Source organism: Taudactylus pleione, unplaced genomic scaffold (assembly GCF_031769625.1).
Source record: "Taudactylus pleione unplaced genomic scaffold, aTauple2 ptg000397bl, whole genome shotgun sequence".
In the NCBI taxonomy this organism is placed as follows: domain Eukaryota; kingdom Metazoa; phylum Chordata; class Amphibia; order Anura; family Myobatrachidae; genus Taudactylus; species Taudactylus pleione.
In genome coordinates, this window is record NW_028284799.1 from 8,702,849 (window position 1) to 8,722,876 (window position 20,028).

The following is a 20,028-nucleotide window of genomic DNA, read 5'->3' on the forward strand; positions in this document are numbered from 1 at the left end:
CCCCACACACACACACACACAGGTTCACATTAATAGAATACCCCCCCACATACACAGATTCGCATTAATAGAACCCCCCCACACACACACACACGCACAGGTTCACATTAATAGAACACCCCCCCACATACACACACAGATTTACATTAATAGACCCCCCCAGACACACACACACACACACACACACACACACACAGATTCACATTACTAGAACCCCCCCCCCCCACACACACACACAGATTCACATTACTAGGACTCCCCCCACGCACACACACACAGATTCACATTAATAGCATCATCCCACACACACAAACACTCTCATTAATAGATCCCTTCACCTCTCCTCTCCTGCAGCACTGACACCATTGGTTCTCGCTAGAGCTACAGTGAGCTCTGAAACACTCACACTTCTCCTCAGTCAGTTCGGCATTGGCTTCTTCTCCAGCTGTCCACTGTTATGGCTGGGCAGCCTGGGCTGGCCAGGCAATGCTGGGAGAATCAGTCTCTCTCAGCAGTCAGTGTGTGGCCCATGTGACTGTCAGCTCTGTGCACGGGGCGGATCTGGGAAGCATCTCCGGGCTCCATAGCAAACGGACTCCCTGCCCCTCTGTCTTCCTATATTCAAGCCCTGGCCCCATTGCGCATGTGTAGTTAGCATTTTCTGCGGGCATTTGTGGGGAAAGCGCTGGTTTGCATATACCTTGCGGGGTAGTGGGAGCTCCCATCTTAAATCGGGAGGCTCCCGCGGAAAGGGAGGGTAGGCGAGCATGCCATTAACTAATAATATATTGCATGCTCAAAAGTGATATTGCTTTTGAAGTTCATTGAAATGGATGCAAGAGTACTATGAATGTCGTCACATTCTGCAAATGATGTGTGTGTGTGTGTGTTTATGTGTTTGTTTATGTGTGTGTATGTATGTGTGTCGTATATATTTTCATTAACTATAATATACTGTACAGTAGTAATCATACAGCAGCCCCCAATAACCCCAAACATGTCCTAAGAAGATTTGAACATAATAACACAATAATGTCCTCACAAATCCTTTCTTAAGACACTTCATGTACTGAAAGATTATCTTTTCCAGTATTAGATATTTCTGTCCTTGTCTATGCAGATAAACTGTGCTGTGTTTGCACAAAAGAAGACATTAATATTAATCTACTAACAATAACAGCAAAAAGCAAAACCTCTTAGTACTTTGAAATGGGATTTAAACAGTCAAAATTTAGACAATGAAAAGATTGACTCCAAAATGTCAACTGTCATAATGTCTACATGGCCAAATGTCGACAACCAAAAAGACAACATGGACAGAAGGCTGACAGCTTCATGTAGTTGACAGTATCAAAATGTCTACATTGATAAAATAAATGTCAACAGTCAAAATGTCGACAGTTAAAATATAGACAAACCATAAGGTCAACATACAAAATGTAGACACAGGTAAAATGTCGACATTTAAAATAAAGACAAATCATAAGGTTGGCCATAATTGTAGTGCTGCTGTTAGGGTGCTAAAACTGTGGCAAGGCTTGCTTGCATGTGTAGTTCCCCAGCAGCATTTAATTGCATTAATTTCAATCACCTTTAGAGCTCCACAGATATTCAACTTCTATTCCTGATACTGATCCTTTCTAAACGCAGCTTCATATTGCATGTGCACTAGGTACAGAAGGAATTTTATTTCCGTTATCGAGAAAAAACGCTACAAGCGCCACTCAAACACTTTGTGCTAATGACCGACTGCCCCCATGACTGAATCATACTTGCCAACTCTCCTTGATTGTCAGGAAGACTCCCTGAAATAGTAGCAATGTCCCTGATTGCACCTTACCCCCATTATGAAGTGGTTTTATATATATATATATATATATATATATATATATATATATATAGAAAAACGTACTGTACATTCAAATGGGATCATTAGTACTATTTCCCTGCAGTGGTTATAAGGCACAATGATCCCCGGAGCGTTTTCATCAACAGATAAATCTCACTAACTGCTTTGGGGTTCATTTACTTTTGCATGTAAGTCAAGTTCACGCCTCTCAGATGTAGCAGTACACGCCCACTTTACTGATGCGCTTATAGGTGTCGATTTCACAATCTCCCTGAAATGCTTTTTCAAAAGTAGGCAAATATGGACTGAATTAACATCTTTACAAAACAGAAGTACATCTTCTTGGGAGAAGTTTTATGATTCTGCTAATTTTGCTTAATATTACAAAATGAATAATATAAATAATAAAAAAAAATTCAGCATAAAAGTTATACTTAGATCACCCGTCAAAAACCTTGGGACAAAATTGTTGTTGATCAGTGTTGTTGTTATTATTATTATTATTATTATTATTATAATTATTATTATTATTATTATTATTAAAATTTTTGTGATATATTTGGAGAAAATAGATACAGATTTGGATACATACACCTATCCTCAAATCTCATCAAATAACCCCATTTAGTGCGCCCCAAACATTCACACTATAAGCGAAGTAAGACGCAAATTTGAAGAAAAAGTAGCACAATGGAGGAAAAGTTGCATTATCAGTTTGCTTAACCCCTTCTCCGCTGAGGCCATTTTCACCTTTAATGCTCCTCACATTCCATCATCAATATCACCAATATTCTTTTTTTATACACTTCCCACTCAAATTATACTTTGTTTTTTTTCAAAAGACTGTATTTTTCCAAAAATACTGTTAATCTATTTGATGAATATAACAATTCAAATAAAATGTAACTAAAATGCCCAGATACATTTTTTTTATTGAAACTGAACCAAAGTGAACCACTGTCCAAAGTGATTTTTGCACAAATAACTACTTTCGGCATTAATTCATTGTTCTAAAATTGCAACCAGATGATTCTACATGTAGTTTTTTCACACAAAAAATTGTACTCTTGAAAATGATATGACATTTTTATTTTATGTTTTGCACATTTTCGCTGTCTAGATTTAAACATTCACTATATGTACATATAATATCGCAGCCCAACATGGCCTACTACTTTTTTACACTGGGAAAGCTCCTGCATTAAATGATGGAACCAATTTTTGATTTGACTCAAAAAGAGGGAGATCTAAGCTTTAGTGGTCCACAATATGAAAGAGCGGACTCCCCTCTTTCAAATATAGGTTCCCACACAGTTGCTGATGACATTATGGGGGTGATAGGGCACATAGTGCCCACCCCACTTTTACAGAAAACTTATGTTTTCCATAGAGCAGGTTAACATTGTCCGATGATCACTTCTCCCATCAATGGACTCTGATTTTTCTGTAGTGCAGGGGTGAATGCCTGGTGATCACACTATTCACCAGGTATATATATTTCTATGGGGGCACATAGTTTAAAAGAGGGTACTCCTCTATTTCAAACTAGGGTGCCTCCATCTTTATATCTTATACAGTGGGGGAGCTAGAGGAACTTAAAGTCCCTCTCACAACCTTTTTCAATTTACAGTGCTGTCAGCGCTGTAATGCGTATAGAAGGCACTTCCTGGACTCCCCGCCAGCTTCCTGCATGTCCTCACCGGTCATCCGTCCTGGTGAGGATGATAAATTACTTTTAGTTCTTTCCTACCCTCTCACAACACACGATGAATCCCACTCATCATTCACAGTATTTGTTCACATGCAGATGACAAGTGGGACACATAGGAGTCAATCCTATTCCGTGCGAAGGGTGCGATGTGCCATTGCAATGGTGTTAAAACACCGGCACATTGCACCATTCGCAACCCGGCTGAATTCACATTGCACGGAATAGGATTGACCCCATTCTCTTCAGAAAAGGGGTAAATCCAGTGGCATATCTATAATGGGTGCAGTGTGTGCGGGGCACACGGGCTCCCGGGGCCAGGTGCCCCCGCACTGCACACACTGCACCCATATTATTTTAAACTTAAACTTACCTGTCTGTGGTCCCGCATCGGGTGTCAGCGCTGCTCAGAACATCTGCAAAATGGCCGCCGCAGCCATTTTTCTGGTGTGCTGCGCATGTGCAGCAGACTCCGGGCACTAGAGTGTGCCCGGAGACTACTGCGCATGCACAGAATGCCGGAAAATGGACACAGCGGCCATCTTTCCGGCATTCTGTGCATGCGCAGTAGACACCGGGCACACTCTAGTGCCTGGAGTCTTCTAAGGCTCCAGTGGCTGGCTAGCTGCGTCAGTCGGCTGCCGGCCACCGGGGAGAGAGGAAGGGGCCCAGCACGGGAAGTGCACTCGGGCCCTCTCTCTTAAGACGCCCCTGGGTAAATCTGCCACTTTATTCAATTCCTTTTCTATAAAAATACTAATCTTAAGTACCTAGTTAACAATAAGCGAATATTGGAAATAAAAAAGAAAGCTCTTTTACTGGGGCACTCTAAAATTCAAATAAAACTTAACTTTTATATATGAGACTTACACTTTAAAGATGGTTTTGTGTCTTTAGTTTGTCTTGTAACATAAGCCTATGTAGCAGTAATAATTAATTGAAACATGTATATTGTTATAAAAATGCAATCCAGTATGCAGTTGACTAGGTATCAATATAGCACAGAGTACTCCAAAGACCTGAGGGGTATATTTACTAAAGTACAGGTTTTTAGAAGAGGAGAAGTTGCCCATAGCAACCAATTAGCTTCTGCTTAACATTCATTTAGCACCATCCCATTCTAAAAGATAATAACTAGAATCTGATTAGTTGCTATGGGCAACATCTCCACTTCTGAAAACCCGCACTTTAGTAAATATACCCCTGAGTATCTAATACCACATTGTCAAATAAGTATAAACTGCTCTGTAAAGAAAAAGTGCACAGCAGAGGAATTGAAACAGGCACCTAGCGCAAAAAGGCTAGGTGTACTATGACACATCTGTACAGTATTATTCTACTGTATTTGTCTCCTTTGGGGCCTGCTTTATGTGTACTTATCGGTCTGGGGGCTTGCCCAGTGGGAAGAGTTGAGGTAGAGCTAGACTGTACAAGTTTAATCATTACCTTGCAGTGCGTGTTCCTGATCTCTCCCGTACTATGTGCACTCTTTTTCATCAGACCTGTGTTATGTGTTATAGCTAAATATTACATATTACATATTGCACCTCTCTGCTCCCCTCAAAAATGGAGCATTGTAATTCTATGTATATAACTGCATAAAGCCCTAAGGGTACAAGAATACATTAATTTAGGAATGCTCTAAAATGAATTACCCAGATTTAATGTAGATTGTTCTTATGAATAGCAATTGGAAATTATTTTTATGTAATCAACTTCTCTGTATCCAAGTTTCATACTATCGATTTGTTGTACAATGTGTCTGCAGTAACAGGACAAGTTATTTTGTTACCCAAGAGAAAGATTCTGAATTGCACCCATCCTTCTAAGCTTTCGTACATAACCATGGCATATTTACATTAACACTGCCCAACACCGGTGCTGGGCTCTTATTTTATGATTCTGTGTGTATGCTGGTATTGAGTCTAACAAGCCACGGAACAGTAGGGATTTCTTATTTCCTATGATGATCACACTGAAGGCACAGGTTTCAGACTAGTCTTTTGAAGTAGAAAATAATAATTGTATTCAGTGTTGGATTTGTAGCAGGCAGCTGCCTCTCCTGTCTACCCGCTGGCTCGGCCCTGTGTATGAATGACTATCATCAATTGTATCTACAATTTCTAAATTGAATGATCTCATTATTTTTAGGGACGAAATTCTAAATGCTATTATTAACAATGCTTTGTAATACTATTTCCACTATTTAAAAATAAATATTTATGTACTTAAATATATGGCATTTAATAGTCCTCGAGAAAAGGAACAGTGCAAATTAGTGTTATTTTCTGTCTTAGTTTACTTCACCATCTTTTAGGCTTGACATAATACTGAGACCTAAATACTATGCAGATGCTCTAAGTCAGTGTTGGCTAACCTTGACACTCCAGCTGTTGTGGAACTATATATCCCAGCATACCCTGCCACAGTTTTAGCATGCCCTAATAGCAAAACTGTAGCAGTGCATGCTGGGTCATGTAGTTCCATAACAGTTGGAGTGTCAAGGTTAGCCAATACTGCTCTAAGTAACTCACCAAGGAACAAGTTGTGGTTAGAGTTTATTTATTATAATAGATATTACTGGATATGACACAAATATTGACAGCTAATATAACAGGTACTTATAATACAGACAGTGCATTTCATACTAATACATAGAGGATACATCTGTGGCTTCTATGCTACCATAGTTTAAATTGGCAAAACTGTGTACTCTTAAGGTCTCACATGTGGGTATTTATGCAAAGGGACATAAATCTTTAATTAAACAATATGTAATTCTTCTTTCTAGTGCAGTTCATTCTTCTTTCTAGTGCAGTTCCCCATAGTATTATACAGGTATTAAAAATACTTTGTTAGATTTCATTTCATAAATCATATCTGTCAGCTATTCGCAAGTGCACATTAAGCAGATATCTGAACCGATAGTACATAAAGAAATGTTACATTTACAGTGTATTTCACGCATATCATTTGTTTTATTTTCACTTTTATGAAAGCCAACTTGAAATTAGCAATTTTCAGAGCAGCTATTAATATGCATAATTATTAGGGGCCTATTTATCAAATGAAGAGACGAGTGGATGAAGGTGTTTTGTGACGTTTAGAAACAACGAAGATATTTAGAGCATATTTGCTACAATCCACATTTAAAAGCGCAGTTGTGTGATATTTTGGACCAAATTTGCATTGCGAATTTAGGAGTTATCACAGGAATATACTAACATTTGCATGCATGAACACAGATCGTGTTCGGATAGTTGGCATTTCTGATCATTTGTGTTTGGATAATCTACTATACTACAAATACTATCAAGCCACATCACTACGCTATTGTATATACAGTGTACATATGTACAGATGTGTCCTCATACACTATTGCTGCAGTCACGCCAAACTGCCCTTCTCAATGTGCTAGGTCCCATGCAACTCGTCTTTTTCACCTGAAAATGCGTTTTAGTCACAAACAGATGCGACAAACCGCTTCACATGACGGCACTGATTAATTTGATATGCAACACTTGTATATCTGTGTGAGACTGAGTCTGAATCTGTATATGAAGTGCTATTATGCAGCAGCTGTGGCTTTTTTCCTCGCCATGTTCCTTTGTGCTTCGTATACAGATTCAGGCGCACGCAGATATACAAGTATCGCATATCAAATTAATCAGTACTGTTTTGAGGCTAGGTGTATTGGCTAGGTGTATAAAGAGCAGGGCCGCCATCAAAAATTCTGGGGCCCAGGACTGACAAAATAGACAGGGCCCCCTCAGCCCCCATTATACAGAGAACCTCGAAAAATAGAGGCATATTAAAAATAGCTGGAGCCAGTGGAGTTGACCATGTTACAGTAACATCACAGCACTCCCCCTTCAGTAATCACCTCACAGAAAGTCCCCCTATTAATAATCATCTCACAGCTCCCCCTCATTAGTAATCATCTCACAGCACCCCCTCCTTCAGTAATTACCTCACAGCTCCCCCTCATTAGTAATCATCTCAGCACCCCCTCCTTCAGTAATCTCCTCACAGCTCCCCCTCCTTCAGTAATTACTTCACAGCTCCCCCTCATCAGTAATCATCTCAGCACCCCCTCCTTCAGTAATCTCCTCACAGCTCCCCCTCATTAGTAATCATCTCACAGCACCCCCTCCTTCAGTAATTACCTCACAGCTCCCCCTCATTAGTAATCATCTCAGCACCCCCTCCTTCAGTAATCTCACAGCTCCCCCTCATTAGTAATCATCTCACAGCACCCCCTCCTTCAGTAATCTCCTCACAGCTCCCCCTCCTTCAGTAATTACCTCACAGCTCCCCCTCCTTCAGTAATTACCTCACAGCTCCCCCTCATTAGTAATCATCTCAGCACCCCCTCCTTCAGTAATCTCACAGCTCCCCCTCATTAGTAATCATCTCACAGCACCCCCTCCTTCAGTAATTACCTCACAGCTCCCCCTCATTAGTAATCATCTCAGCACCCCCTCCTTCAGTAATTACCTCACAGCTCCCCCTCATTAGTAATCATCTCACAGCACCCCCTCCTTCAGTAATTACCTCACAGTCCCAATCTTCAAAAATCATTTTACTGAACCCCCTCCCCTTCAGTAATCTCATAGCAAGTCCCCCCCCTTTTAAAAAATCACACTACAGCTACTCCTTTAATAATCACCAGTCTCAAATCCCCCTTCTCCAGCAAACTTCCCACTTTTTTTTAGGTCTCTGGTCTTCCGTTTTATCCTCTTTGCTTTGATCCACACTTGACTTTCTCCACTGCAGCAGCCAGCAGGCAGCAGAGCAGCCTTCCCTGATGTGACAAATCACAATGCATGCGCACCTGCCGACAGCCAGACAGCTCAGCTACTCTGAACACCTCTAGCGCTGCTAAGAGGTGCTCAGAGAAGCAAAGCTGTCCGGCTGCTCAACTGTGTTAAAGGCTAGCAGCACCTAGCAGCCGCCAGCCAGGGAACATCCTGTCCCACAGCCAGCCCAGAACATGGCGGCTGCAGGAGTGGGTGGATGGGAGGAGATATAGGGATTAGTGACCTCAGCGCGTTGGTAGGAGCAGACTCCTGGCCGGACCTGTCAGTGACAGTTATTGTGACAGGGGGGAAGGGAAGTAGCAGGCGGGCCCCTCAAGTGTCCGGGCCCGGGACTCCAGGCCCGGCAGTCCCTCCCTGATGGCGGCCCTGATAAGGAGACATCTGTACATCTGGCATATGTCTGGTGCATACTTACCTTCTCCCCCTGAAAGTTCAGGAGACTCCCAAATGGGAATCACTCAGACTCTTAGAACAGTAGGTGTTCCTCCAAGGTTGGTTCTATAAATACCATGGTTATGCAGCAAAGTAGGACGCCACAAAGAGGAGGGGCCTTGACCCGGCCGCGGCCAGGGACATACAGATTAGCTCGGTTTCGGGCAGGTCGCGTTTGTCAGACTATGTATCTGTGACACAGCTGCCTGCAATGTGCCATTATGTTAGGGGCGGGCCGCGGCTCCTTTGCTTAGTATCTGAGACGGCTGCTGGGCCAGGCAACTTGACATCACATCGCAGTGGCAGTGCGCTGCAGCGTGCAATTGGTGAGGACCTTAGGACTCAGAGATCGCTGCTGTTGTGGGTGGCGCCCCTCGACAGGCCAGGCTCCAAGTCCCAGCCCCATAGTAAAGTAAGTGCTGTGAGGTGGGGAGAGTGGATCAGTGCTGTGAGGTGGGGAGAGTGTTACCGCCACATTCAATACGAGGGCGGGACCAGTGCTGTGATGGGAGAGAAGAGCTGTGATGGGAGATAAGAGCTGCGATGGGAGAGAGAAGCTATGGTGGGAGAGAGGTGCTGTGATGGGAGAGGGGAGCTGTGATGGGAGAGAGGATTTGTAATGGGAGAGAGGAGCTGTATGTTACAAGTCGCAGTCATGACTTGTCTCCTTCTGGCAGTGTTGTTCCAGTTACGTCGGTTGCTAGGCAATCTGGATGCCCCCAGACTTCACGTGTTCTCCACAGCTTGACTTGATTGGGTTCCTACTCTATTTCTGCACGCTAGCCCTTTGCCACCTCGCCGACTATAGCGTTCCTTTTGGATCCCTCAGCTCTGCTGCATGGTCAGCGTTTCGGTATCCTCTCGTGTAGTGTATCCTGTGTCTCCGGCTGCATTGCTCTGTCTCCGGTTACTGGCTCCCAAGCCACTCCATCGGCGTCCCAGCTGTTTCAGCAGTTCCCATACTGCTACGGACTCCCAAACCACTCCATTGGCAACCCAACTGCTTCAGCAGTACCCATACTGCTATGGACCTCCAAGCTACACCATCGGCTTCTCAGCTGCTCCAGCAGTTTCCACACTACCGCCGGCTCCCAAGCCTTACCATCAGCTCTCAAAGTCGCATCTCCAGAATATAGCCACACCATCGGCTCCAAAGCCGTACTTCCGGTATCCAAGCCGCACCATCAGCTCTCAAAGCTACACCTCCAGCATATAGTTGCACAATCGGCTCTCAAAGGTGCACCTCCAGCATCCAAGCCACACCATCGGCTATCAAAGCCGCATCTCCGGCATATAGCCACACCATCGGCTCTCAAAGCCGTACCTCCTGTATCCAGCTTCTACTATCGGCTCTAAGCCACATCAACATTATCCAAGCTGCACCATTGGCTCCCAAAGCCGAATCTTCAGTTCTCTAGTTTGTATACCGGCTCTAGCCGCACCGTCGGCTTCCTAGCTGCATCACTGACTTTCCCTGACCTGTTCCTCAATCTTTCCTCTGGATCCCAGTGGACTCCCGTGTAAACCGCTACTACCCCGAGTATTAAGACCAGACGGCCATCTAAGTACCGACGAAGATCCTTGTTCTAAGGGAACAACGAGTGGCTGTTAGTGGCAGATGACCTTGCTAGACTGGGTTCTAGGGGGTTTACATGGAGCATCCGTGAGATTCATAACATTGTGTTGGGAGAGGGGAGATGTTATGGGAGAGGGAAGCGGTGTTGGGAGACGGGAGCTGTTATGGGAGAGGGGAGCTGTGTTGGGAGAGGGGAGCTGTGTTGGGAGAGAGGGGAGCTGTGAATGGAGAGGGGAGCTGTGATGGGAGAGAGAAGCTATGAGGGAGCTGTGTTGTGATTTGAGGGAAATGGTGTGATGTGCTGTGAGGGGTACTGTGCAGTGTGGGGCAAGGGGTGCTATGCTATGAAGTGTGCGGGGTGTTGTGAGGGGATATGCTGTGAAGGGAGAGGGGTGCTGTGCATACTGTATACCAAAATAACAAAAATGTGTTATTTGTTAGTATGATAACTTGATTCTGGCATTTTAAGAGGCTGTATTAAATAATTGCAGCACTTACTAACAGTCTCCGGCATATTGGAGGAGTCACATTTGTGAAAGACTTCTCTGGGGAATCTGACACTGCACATGTGCACAGTGTCAGCATCTGGAGCCGTAAAATCCCTCTCCAGCAAGAGGGGCACCAAAATCTGTATTCGCTTACCAAAAAAATATGCCCGGCCCTGCGACCCTCCTGGTGAAATAGGCAGGATGGGGAGCAAAATGCCTCGAATCACAAGTCCATGGAAAGGGTGCTGGTTCAACAAGATGCTTTCATGTCACAATTCTTTGAGAATAGCATATTGTTTGTCCTGCGGCCTCTTCATAGACCAGTAACTCTGAGAATTATACCATTAAGGGGCAGGGCCTAATGCTGCAAGTGGTGTCCTTGAGTCTTCAGGAGGGACAAAAATAAGAGTTGGCAAGTATAGTTTAGTCACTAGACTGTATGCAATGCTTCCTAAACTGTGCACCGTGGCTCCCTGGGATGCCATAGTGCTCTCACCGGGGTGCCGTGGCAGCTGGTGGCCTAACAAGCCCGCCCAGTGTCTTTATTTGTTTTTTTTATGTAAATTTTTGTTGGTGCACAGGGGGAGAGGGGTTGGGGCTATGAAAGGTGGGAGCATGCAGGAGCGGTCCTGTCAGTGGAAAGCAACATGTAGTGAATCGCGAGGCTGCCTCTTGCTGAATGAGGTCCCACAACGGAGGAGCGATACTGCAGAACGGCGCTGGCGATCACACTAAAGATAAGTAAGGGGGCAAAAAGAAAAACATGGGGAGGGATGTACTAATATGGTAATAATATTTTAATAACACATTTTCCATATGTACAAAGCACCAGGATGCATCGTCCCGGTGAGTAATGCAATCTTCAGGTGGCTTTACCCAATATAAACCTATGGGCTTTGTTTGGGACGCTCCCCTTGAGAGGGATCCAATCGGATCCCTCCCATCTCCCCCCATGGCCCGCGTCCTTCTGCGCATGCAGAAGGATGTCAGACGGACTTCTGGGTGTTAAACCCGGAAGTCCCTCTTTCCGGTGACATCGCAAAGGACAGCTCTTATCGGGAGAGATGTCCTTTGCGATATTCTAAGTACATACTGAGGTGATCAACCGCGGTATGAACCTGATGAGAAGCGGGATGTACCGCATCGCACATGCAATGCTTAGTACATCCGGCCCATGGAGAGGGGCAAAGGGAGAGACATGGAGAGGGGCGAATGAAGACACATGGAGGGAGCTGCAATGGGAAATATGGAGAGGGGGCAAAGGGAGGGATATGGAGATGAGCAAATGGACATGGATTTTAAATAGTCTTTTTTCCTTGGATTTATGTGTATAATAAGTATTTCTGTCCTGACCTAAATACTTATTACGCTATTTGACCCAACTACTTAAAAAAGCAGACTGCTCAGCAATTATTTTGGCTAGGTGTGCCTTGAAAAAATTATGGAGTCCCTAAGGGTGCATCGAACTGAGAGAGTTTGGGAACCACTGTTCTAGTGTAATTGCTACTGTTTTACGGCTAGACGCACATTGACATACATCGGACTGGACATATGCACTTAAAGTATTTTTTCTACTGTGCATCTTTTCCTGTGTAAACTGTCTGATCAGTACTCAATCACAAGGTTGCAGTTAGTGCTCTTTATCACTGGTGAGCTTCAATTTTTTTTCCCTCCTTCTAGACTTCTCTAGTCAATGGGCTTCTCTAAGGCCCCCTGTCAATCTCTCAGTGTTTTTATTGTAGGTAATTGCAGGATTTATAATCTATAGGACAAATTCAATTAGCATAAGATTCGATCAGAACCTTGCTCTAGGATGCTCCATGGGTTGGTAGGGTAGTAAAACATTGCTTATAGATGTTCGCACAAAAATGAGCAGCAGTATTTGTTCCTAAGAATAGAGCTAGGATAATGATGTTCAATTCATTACGCTGTGTAGTGAGGCTGGGGTTGGACTGGGAACACTAAGGGCCGTATTCACTTACCAGGGATATTATCGCACCCGCGATAATATCACCGATTTTTTTGGCGATATTATCGCCATCCATTTTAAAAAAAGAGGGAAAATGTGCAAAATCCCTATTTTTGTGTAAAAATGTGGGGCTTTCTTACAGAACCCTTTGCACAGCTCCCCTAAAGATACTTTAGCAAAAAATTTTTTCGGAAATTGCGAAAAACGACAGCTCAAAATATCGGTCTGATCGTTTTTTTTTTGCGTGAAAAATATATGTAATGTATTGGGGCTAGTATTTTGGAGGGACATAAAGATGAGACAAGTGTTTTTAATGGTTTTAAAAAACCACCTGCGCCAGCCACGTGCGATGTTTACAACACTTGGCGCAGCCTTATAGCCCACCAAAATTCCAGCCCCAATACGTTAAACGCATTTTTCATGGGGAAAAAAAATTTTTGGACCAAAATTTCAGCGCCTATTTTTCGCCAAACTACGCAATTTAAAAATTTTTTTTTCCTCGCTAAAGTATCATTAGGGAGGCTGTCTAAAGGGTTTTGTAAGAAATCCCCACATTTTTACCCAAAAATAGGGATTTTGTAAATTTTTTCGCCTGCCCCAGGCTGGAGAACAGTTTTTCCTCCAGTGTTTAGGCGAAAAACGTCTGATTCGCTGTCGTTGGTGGAATCGGCCGCAAATCGTGTGCAAATCGGCTGATCGCAGCCAATATAGCGGCTGATCTGACAGCCAATTCGCAAATGACGGCGAAAATGGCAGATTTCGCCTGCAATTGAATATGGCCCTAAGAGCCAAATTCCACTTGAGTAACATGTAAACTTTAATGGGCACTTGTAGAATGAACAGACACGTTACACATCTTTACAGTACTGCAATCATATATGTTTCAGTGTTGTTGATGCAACCTGCTTTCAGGGTTCAAAATTTATTGTGTAACACTTGCAAGCTGCAACATAAAACAAAAAGAAGAAAGGTACTTTTAAAAGATCATCAAGAGGCTATTGGCAAATTGGTAGATAATGCTGTGAATATTACACATATTAGACCATATATTTTGTTCGGCAAAACATTGTTCATGAAGCCTTGCAAATGCTGGTTCTACTAGTGTATAGTTTGGATTATTTCTTTCAATGTTGTGGTATACAGTACTAAAAAAGAATATTGATTTAATATATATTTTTTGTTTTATATTCTTGATTATATTCTTTTATTGAATATATTTTTATATATATTTTATTTAATATCGAAAATTATTATTTTATTTATTTATATATTTATTGATTTTTACCAGAATAATTAAAAACCATTATGTGGTTCCTGGCGAAGAAAGTACCACAGAGTATTCAGTGTATGGGGAAGGCTACACCCTGGAATGTGACTGTCACAGTGATTGGTATCAAGATGATAGTAACCAGAGGGACTACAGGTAATAACAATTTATGCACATTAACCTTTAAACCATGTGTCAGGCGTTAACTACAGATGTAGCAAACAACAAATTATCTATTAATGCTGGGTGATTCCACTGAAATCATGTAGCACATGCAGTACCATTTTTTCATGCGTAATGTTAACATTAAATAAACAATCATTGATAAGTTGCTATGTCATGTTTATTTGCATATAGTGCAGTTGAATCATTGTAAATAAATGAGGTTGCGGGTAAGCCACAGTCTTTACTAAATTACAGATGTTGGTGATAATACATAATTAAAAAATTAATTTCAATAATTAAAAATTAATCTGGTCCGAGTAATAATGGTATCTATATCTAAGCACTATACCTATGAAAGACTACTATATCACAGATAGGTAGGCTTCCTCAGGCAGAGCTCTTTATTGCATGCCAATAATAACAATAATAGATAATAATTGTACACAATTACTAGTGTTATGTTTAAAATAATTTTGCATGTAGTAAGGAGAAAAATATAAACCAGATGCAACGATGATTAGTATTATATTGATCAATAGATATATTGAATGGATAAAACTATTTACTAATGGTGCGTACACACGGTACGATAAAAATGCACGACATGAACGATATCTACCATATTGATATAGTTCAGATCATTAATTTTATGGTGCCCAACGACCAGCGATGCGCGGACTCGTATGGATGATAACTATATCGACCATCGCCCGTGCATGCAGGCCAACCTGGTCGATATCGACCAGGTTACATAGGAATCGTGGGTTGCTGGCCCATCGGTGGTGTGCAGGATGAACGATAACGATCATCCAGCACACCGGGAAGGTGCAGGACGATCAGTCAGCGATATTGTTATCACTGACTGATCGTACTGTGTGTATGCACCATAACACTCAAATTGTCTAAGTACCACAAATGGAGAAAACAATATACTACAGTACATTCAAATTGCATTATATAAGGTTGTGGTGTTGTAAGTGGCAACTAAATAAATAAACTGACTGTTTATTTTTTGCGAAAATACCGTGATAAGTGTGCGGAGAGGATTCGCAGGGACAGAGCTTTATCGCAAGCTCTGTCCCTGAAAGGGATTTTTAGTAAATCCCAGTGATATTGCCTGAATTCGCAATGCAAATTCAGTTGGTAATATCAAACTACAGTCTGCATTCAAAATGCGGATTGTAGTAAATAGAGCCCTAGGGGTGCAAAGAGATGCACATTTTAGGACTGTCCACTGTATAATGATCCTTATCACCGCTAGAGGAATGTCCCTTTAAGATATTAATCAACAATTCAGAATAATGGGTCCTCAAATCATACAGTGTCCATGTGTTGTATAGTCCAAACAAAGATGATATATATTTACTCCCAGTTGGCTTTGTGCATTTTGGTTCCAAGGGCTGGTTCAGGCTGATTGATGGTTATTCGGAACAAATAAGTCCAATAAGATAAAAATTGGGTGAGGGTGATAATCCCTGGTGGTCACTGATGTATTTCATGGATCAAGTTGCAGCTTTTTCAAAGGTGTCCAATTAGTGTGCAAGATGGTACTTTTATACCCCTCTAAAAATGGCTGCTAATTAGCACATGGTTCCAATTATAAAATGCCATATATATAATACAATTGTAAAAAAAACAGTTTGTTACAAATGTAATCACATCAATGTATAGTTTGGAGGGAGACCCATTTGGTATTTCTACATTTTGAAGAAAATAATATATTGTTTTATAAATAGCCCCGGAACTTCCGGTTTCCCGGGCCACCGATCATGTGATGTAAACAAAGGCCGGTGGTCAGAATGTACCTTTCGCATCACAGATCGTGGATATCCACTCTGGCGCCACCCGAAGGGGACCTTGGAGGGAGGCAAATACATCCCATCTATCTCCCCCTTTGCCGCTGCACCCTCTTGCTCCCAGTCAGTGGTGATCGCTAGTCCGATCACATGTATATGTCACGTGATCGGGTGGATGTCCAATCCACGGTAAATTAGGTCATATGACCCAAAACACAGCCTATCAAGAGTTAGATGTTGTCCCCAGAATTATGGGTTTTGTAGTAGGTATATTAATCCTATTCTGTTCAGGGTTATATCACAATTGGTCACTTTGAATTAGAATCACAGCTATTTAGCATGATTCATGGGAACAGTAATCATTTTGTGTCCCTGTCTACAACTTACATGTATCTAAATAATAAATGTATCTCATCAGAATAGTTAATATAGTTCACAAACATTAATTCTCACTTCATATATTTCTCTGTGGGCTAGATGCATATAGTCTTTCTAATCACAATTAGTATTCTCATTTCTTTAAAAGAATAAAGATTCAAAGAGTATTTATATCAACTCATTGTTTTTAAATATCCAAATCTTTCAAAAGAAACCCTTTCTCCAAAAGGAACACTTGTTTACTATATTTAAGCAAAAAAAACTAATATGTTAACTCTAAGCAGGATAAAAAATAAAAATAAAATATATAAATATACTAACAGTTTTGCTAGATCACTGTATTAAGTTCTACCGCCTCACTGAGGCCATCTGGATATATAGAATTAATTTTGAACATCCAAAACACTTCCTGTTAAATAATTTTTTAAAACAGTCCCCGCCCCATCTTGTCACTGGGATATGTTCTAGGCCAATTAATTTCACGCATTTTGGATCCCCATTATGGTGGTCCAAAAAATGCTTGGCTACACTGTGTGTTTGTATTTTCTTTAATATATTTCTCCGATGTTCGAGATATCTGGACTTAAGCATCCTTGTTGTCCTCCCAATGTACTTGAGATCACAATCACAACTCAACATATATATCACATGAGTACTATTACAATTAATAAAAATCTTGATCTCTTAGAGATCTTCTGTTTTCATCTTAATAGATGTCACTTTATTAGTAATATAATTACATGTGATACATCTATTCCCTCCACATTCATAGAATCCTTTAGGTTTTGGTTGAAGCCATGAGATGTTCTGAGGCTTCACTTGTTGGTCAGTTAGTGGTCTCAAATAACTAGGTGCCAACAGGGTCTTAAGGGATCTATTTTTTCGAAAAATAAAGACAGGTTTGGGGGGAATATAGTCACATAAGAAGTGGTCTTGTTTCAAAATATAATTTTTTTGTATTACATTTTTAATTTTTAAGTACTGATTATTGTAAGTGGATATGAATGTTACTTCCCTACTTTATCTTTTTCTTCTTTCTCCTCCCTTTTCTTTTGTGCTAAGAGTTTATCTCTATTAGTAGCTCTAACATCATTCAGGGCTTTTTTAATAACTAATTCCGGATATCCTCGTTGTTGGAAGGAATTTACCATATCCTCTGCCTGCTTTTCAAAGGATTCAATATTAGAGCAGTTTCTTCTCAATTGCAGTCGTTGATCTTTGGGAATATTCTTTTTCCAGGGCAGATAGTGGGCACTATTAAAGTTCAAACATGCATTCCTCCCCACTTTCTTGGAGTAATTAGAAGTACAGATTCTATTATTCTGAATCTCTAGGGTCACATTCAGGAAGGTTATCTGGTTAGTGTCAAAACAGTGGGTGAACTGGAGATTAAAGGAATTGGTGTTCAGATAAGTGACAAATTGGTGAGCAGAAGAAGAGTCCCCATCCCAAATGAAAAAAAGATAATCTAGATACTGGCCACAGAGGACCAGGTGTGCACCAAACTTGCCACCCCACATGAGGCGGTCTTCCATCTCCCCGTGTAGAGGTTGGCGTAGATTGTCGCAAACCTGGTCCCCATCGCTGTACCCATAGTCTGTAAATAGAAAGATTCCAAAAATAAAAAATAATTGTGTTGTAATATGAAAGTAGAAGTATCAAGAAGAAAGTACCTGTGTCTCTCTGTAAGATCACCATCCATATTGAGCCTATTAGTAATTACTTCTATCCCGAAAGTATGTGGGATATTTGAATATAAACTTTCTACATCCATAGTCAGGAAAGCCTATGACTCTTTCCATTCGATATTCTGTATCAATTGTAAGAAATGAGTAGTATCTTTTATATGTGATCTTAGTGTTGAGACACGGGGCTGCAAAAAAGAATCAACGTAAAATGATAAATTAGATGAAAGAGAATCAATGCCTGAAATAATTGGGCGCCCAGGGGGTAATGTGAGGGATTTGTGGATTTTGGGCAAATGATAATAAATTGGTGTTGTAGGGTGAGCAGAAAATAAAAACCGGAATTCCTCCCTGGATATGACCCCATCAGTTAGGGCTCCATCCAACAAGGTATGTAACTCTATTAGAAACCCCTGCATAGGATCCGAGGATAATTTTCTATAGAATTTCTCATTTTTCAACTGTCTCTTAGCTTCAGAAATATATTCCACTCTATCCTGCACCACTAATCCTCCCCCTTTGTCTGCCTCTTTCATTATAATAGATGTATCCTTCATCAAATCCTTCACAGCTTTTCTTTCCCAATTATTCAAGTTCATTTTTTTCTCTTTTGAATTGGATTTGCACATTCCCTTAAAGTCATCTAGGGTAGTTTTGTAGAAGCTCTCTATGCTTGAACCCTTAGATTTAATAGGATAGAACTCAGATTTTAGTTTAAAGTCTCTTCCACATTTTTTCACATCAAATAACTTCTGGGTTCTAGTTGGTGGGTTGTCATTATTCTCTACCCATAGTTCTGTTAAGATATCAATGGCTGGATCCATTGACATCCAGAACTATGGGAAGGACATCTTCTTTTCTTTTGCTCAGATTTTGTCTGGCAAAAAAACGTTTACGGCAGAGGGTCCTTACAAATCTATTGAGCTCCACGAACAAATAAAAAATATTTGGCATCGTGGAACTGGAAAATTTTAGGCCTTTACTTAAGAGGGAGATTCCTGCTTCTGTATATTTATTTGATGATACATTAAAGATATTATTAATATTAACACCCTATTCTTTTTGTCTCTTCCTTTTTAAATTTAAATTTCTTCCACCTCTTCTTCCTCTAGACTTGTTTCTTCTTCTTTTTGGGGTCCCTGACTCCCACTCTGGATTTGATACTTGATCCTTGTAAGGTCTCTTGGTTTGTTGTTCTAAAAAAACCTTAGATGAATGATTTTTACTAGTTATTGTTGGAATCGTTCTCACCTTAGGCCTGGCCCCCATTGTTAGATTACTTGGTGATCTACCAATGTGTCTATTCGATCTGTCTAAATTAATATACCTGGTCCTTATATCTCAGGGTGAACATCGATCAGAGAGGACTCTCTGTCTCCCCGCTCTTTCCCTAGATTGCTTGTCAACCCATCTTGGTATATAGACTGATCGATCTTGTCTAACAAGATCTTGGGGATTATTTTCTATTCTCCTTTGATTAAGTCTCATGTTAGTTGTACTCTTATTTCTATAGGTTCTTACTGAGACACTTCTATAGTCCTCCTGATCACGTTTAAACTTTTTTCATTTAGTCTCTATTAGTATTTGTTCTAATTTATTCACCCTATTGGTTATCATCTGATCTCTTTCTTTTAATTCCTTGTGTGGCTAAAGGGTTCTAATTATGTTTTCAGTGTCTCAATTTCTATTTCTAGGGATTTGGCATTTTAGTCCTTTTTGAAATAACCAATTCCATTAATGAAAAGGAAAATTTGTCCAAAATTCTCTCCCATTCGTTTTGGAATTCATCAATTTCATGAAAAATAGAAGGTTTGAAGAGTTTGAGACCTCTAGGTATCATTTTTTTGTTTAAATATTTTAGCAAATTGGTACTATCCAGCTAGTGTTTAATTCTG

The 20,028-nt window shown here is 41.1% G+C and overlaps 1 protein-coding gene across 3 annotated transcripts in view; it reads left to right on the forward strand.

The window, feature by feature from the left end:
- Nucleotides 1-20,028, forward strand: part of SRRM3 (serine/arginine repetitive matrix 3) — a 454,137-nt gene that overhangs the window by 295,341 nt on the left and 138,768 nt on the right. For all 3 annotated transcript variants that reach the window (XM_088446398.1, XM_088446399.1, XM_088446400.1), the window contains exon 5: nucleotides 14,131-14,265. In XM_088446398.1, coding sequence (XP_088302524.1) covers nucleotides 14,131-14,265 — 135 coding nt within the window. The remainder of the gene's footprint in view (nucleotides 1-14,130; nucleotides 14,266-20,028) is intronic.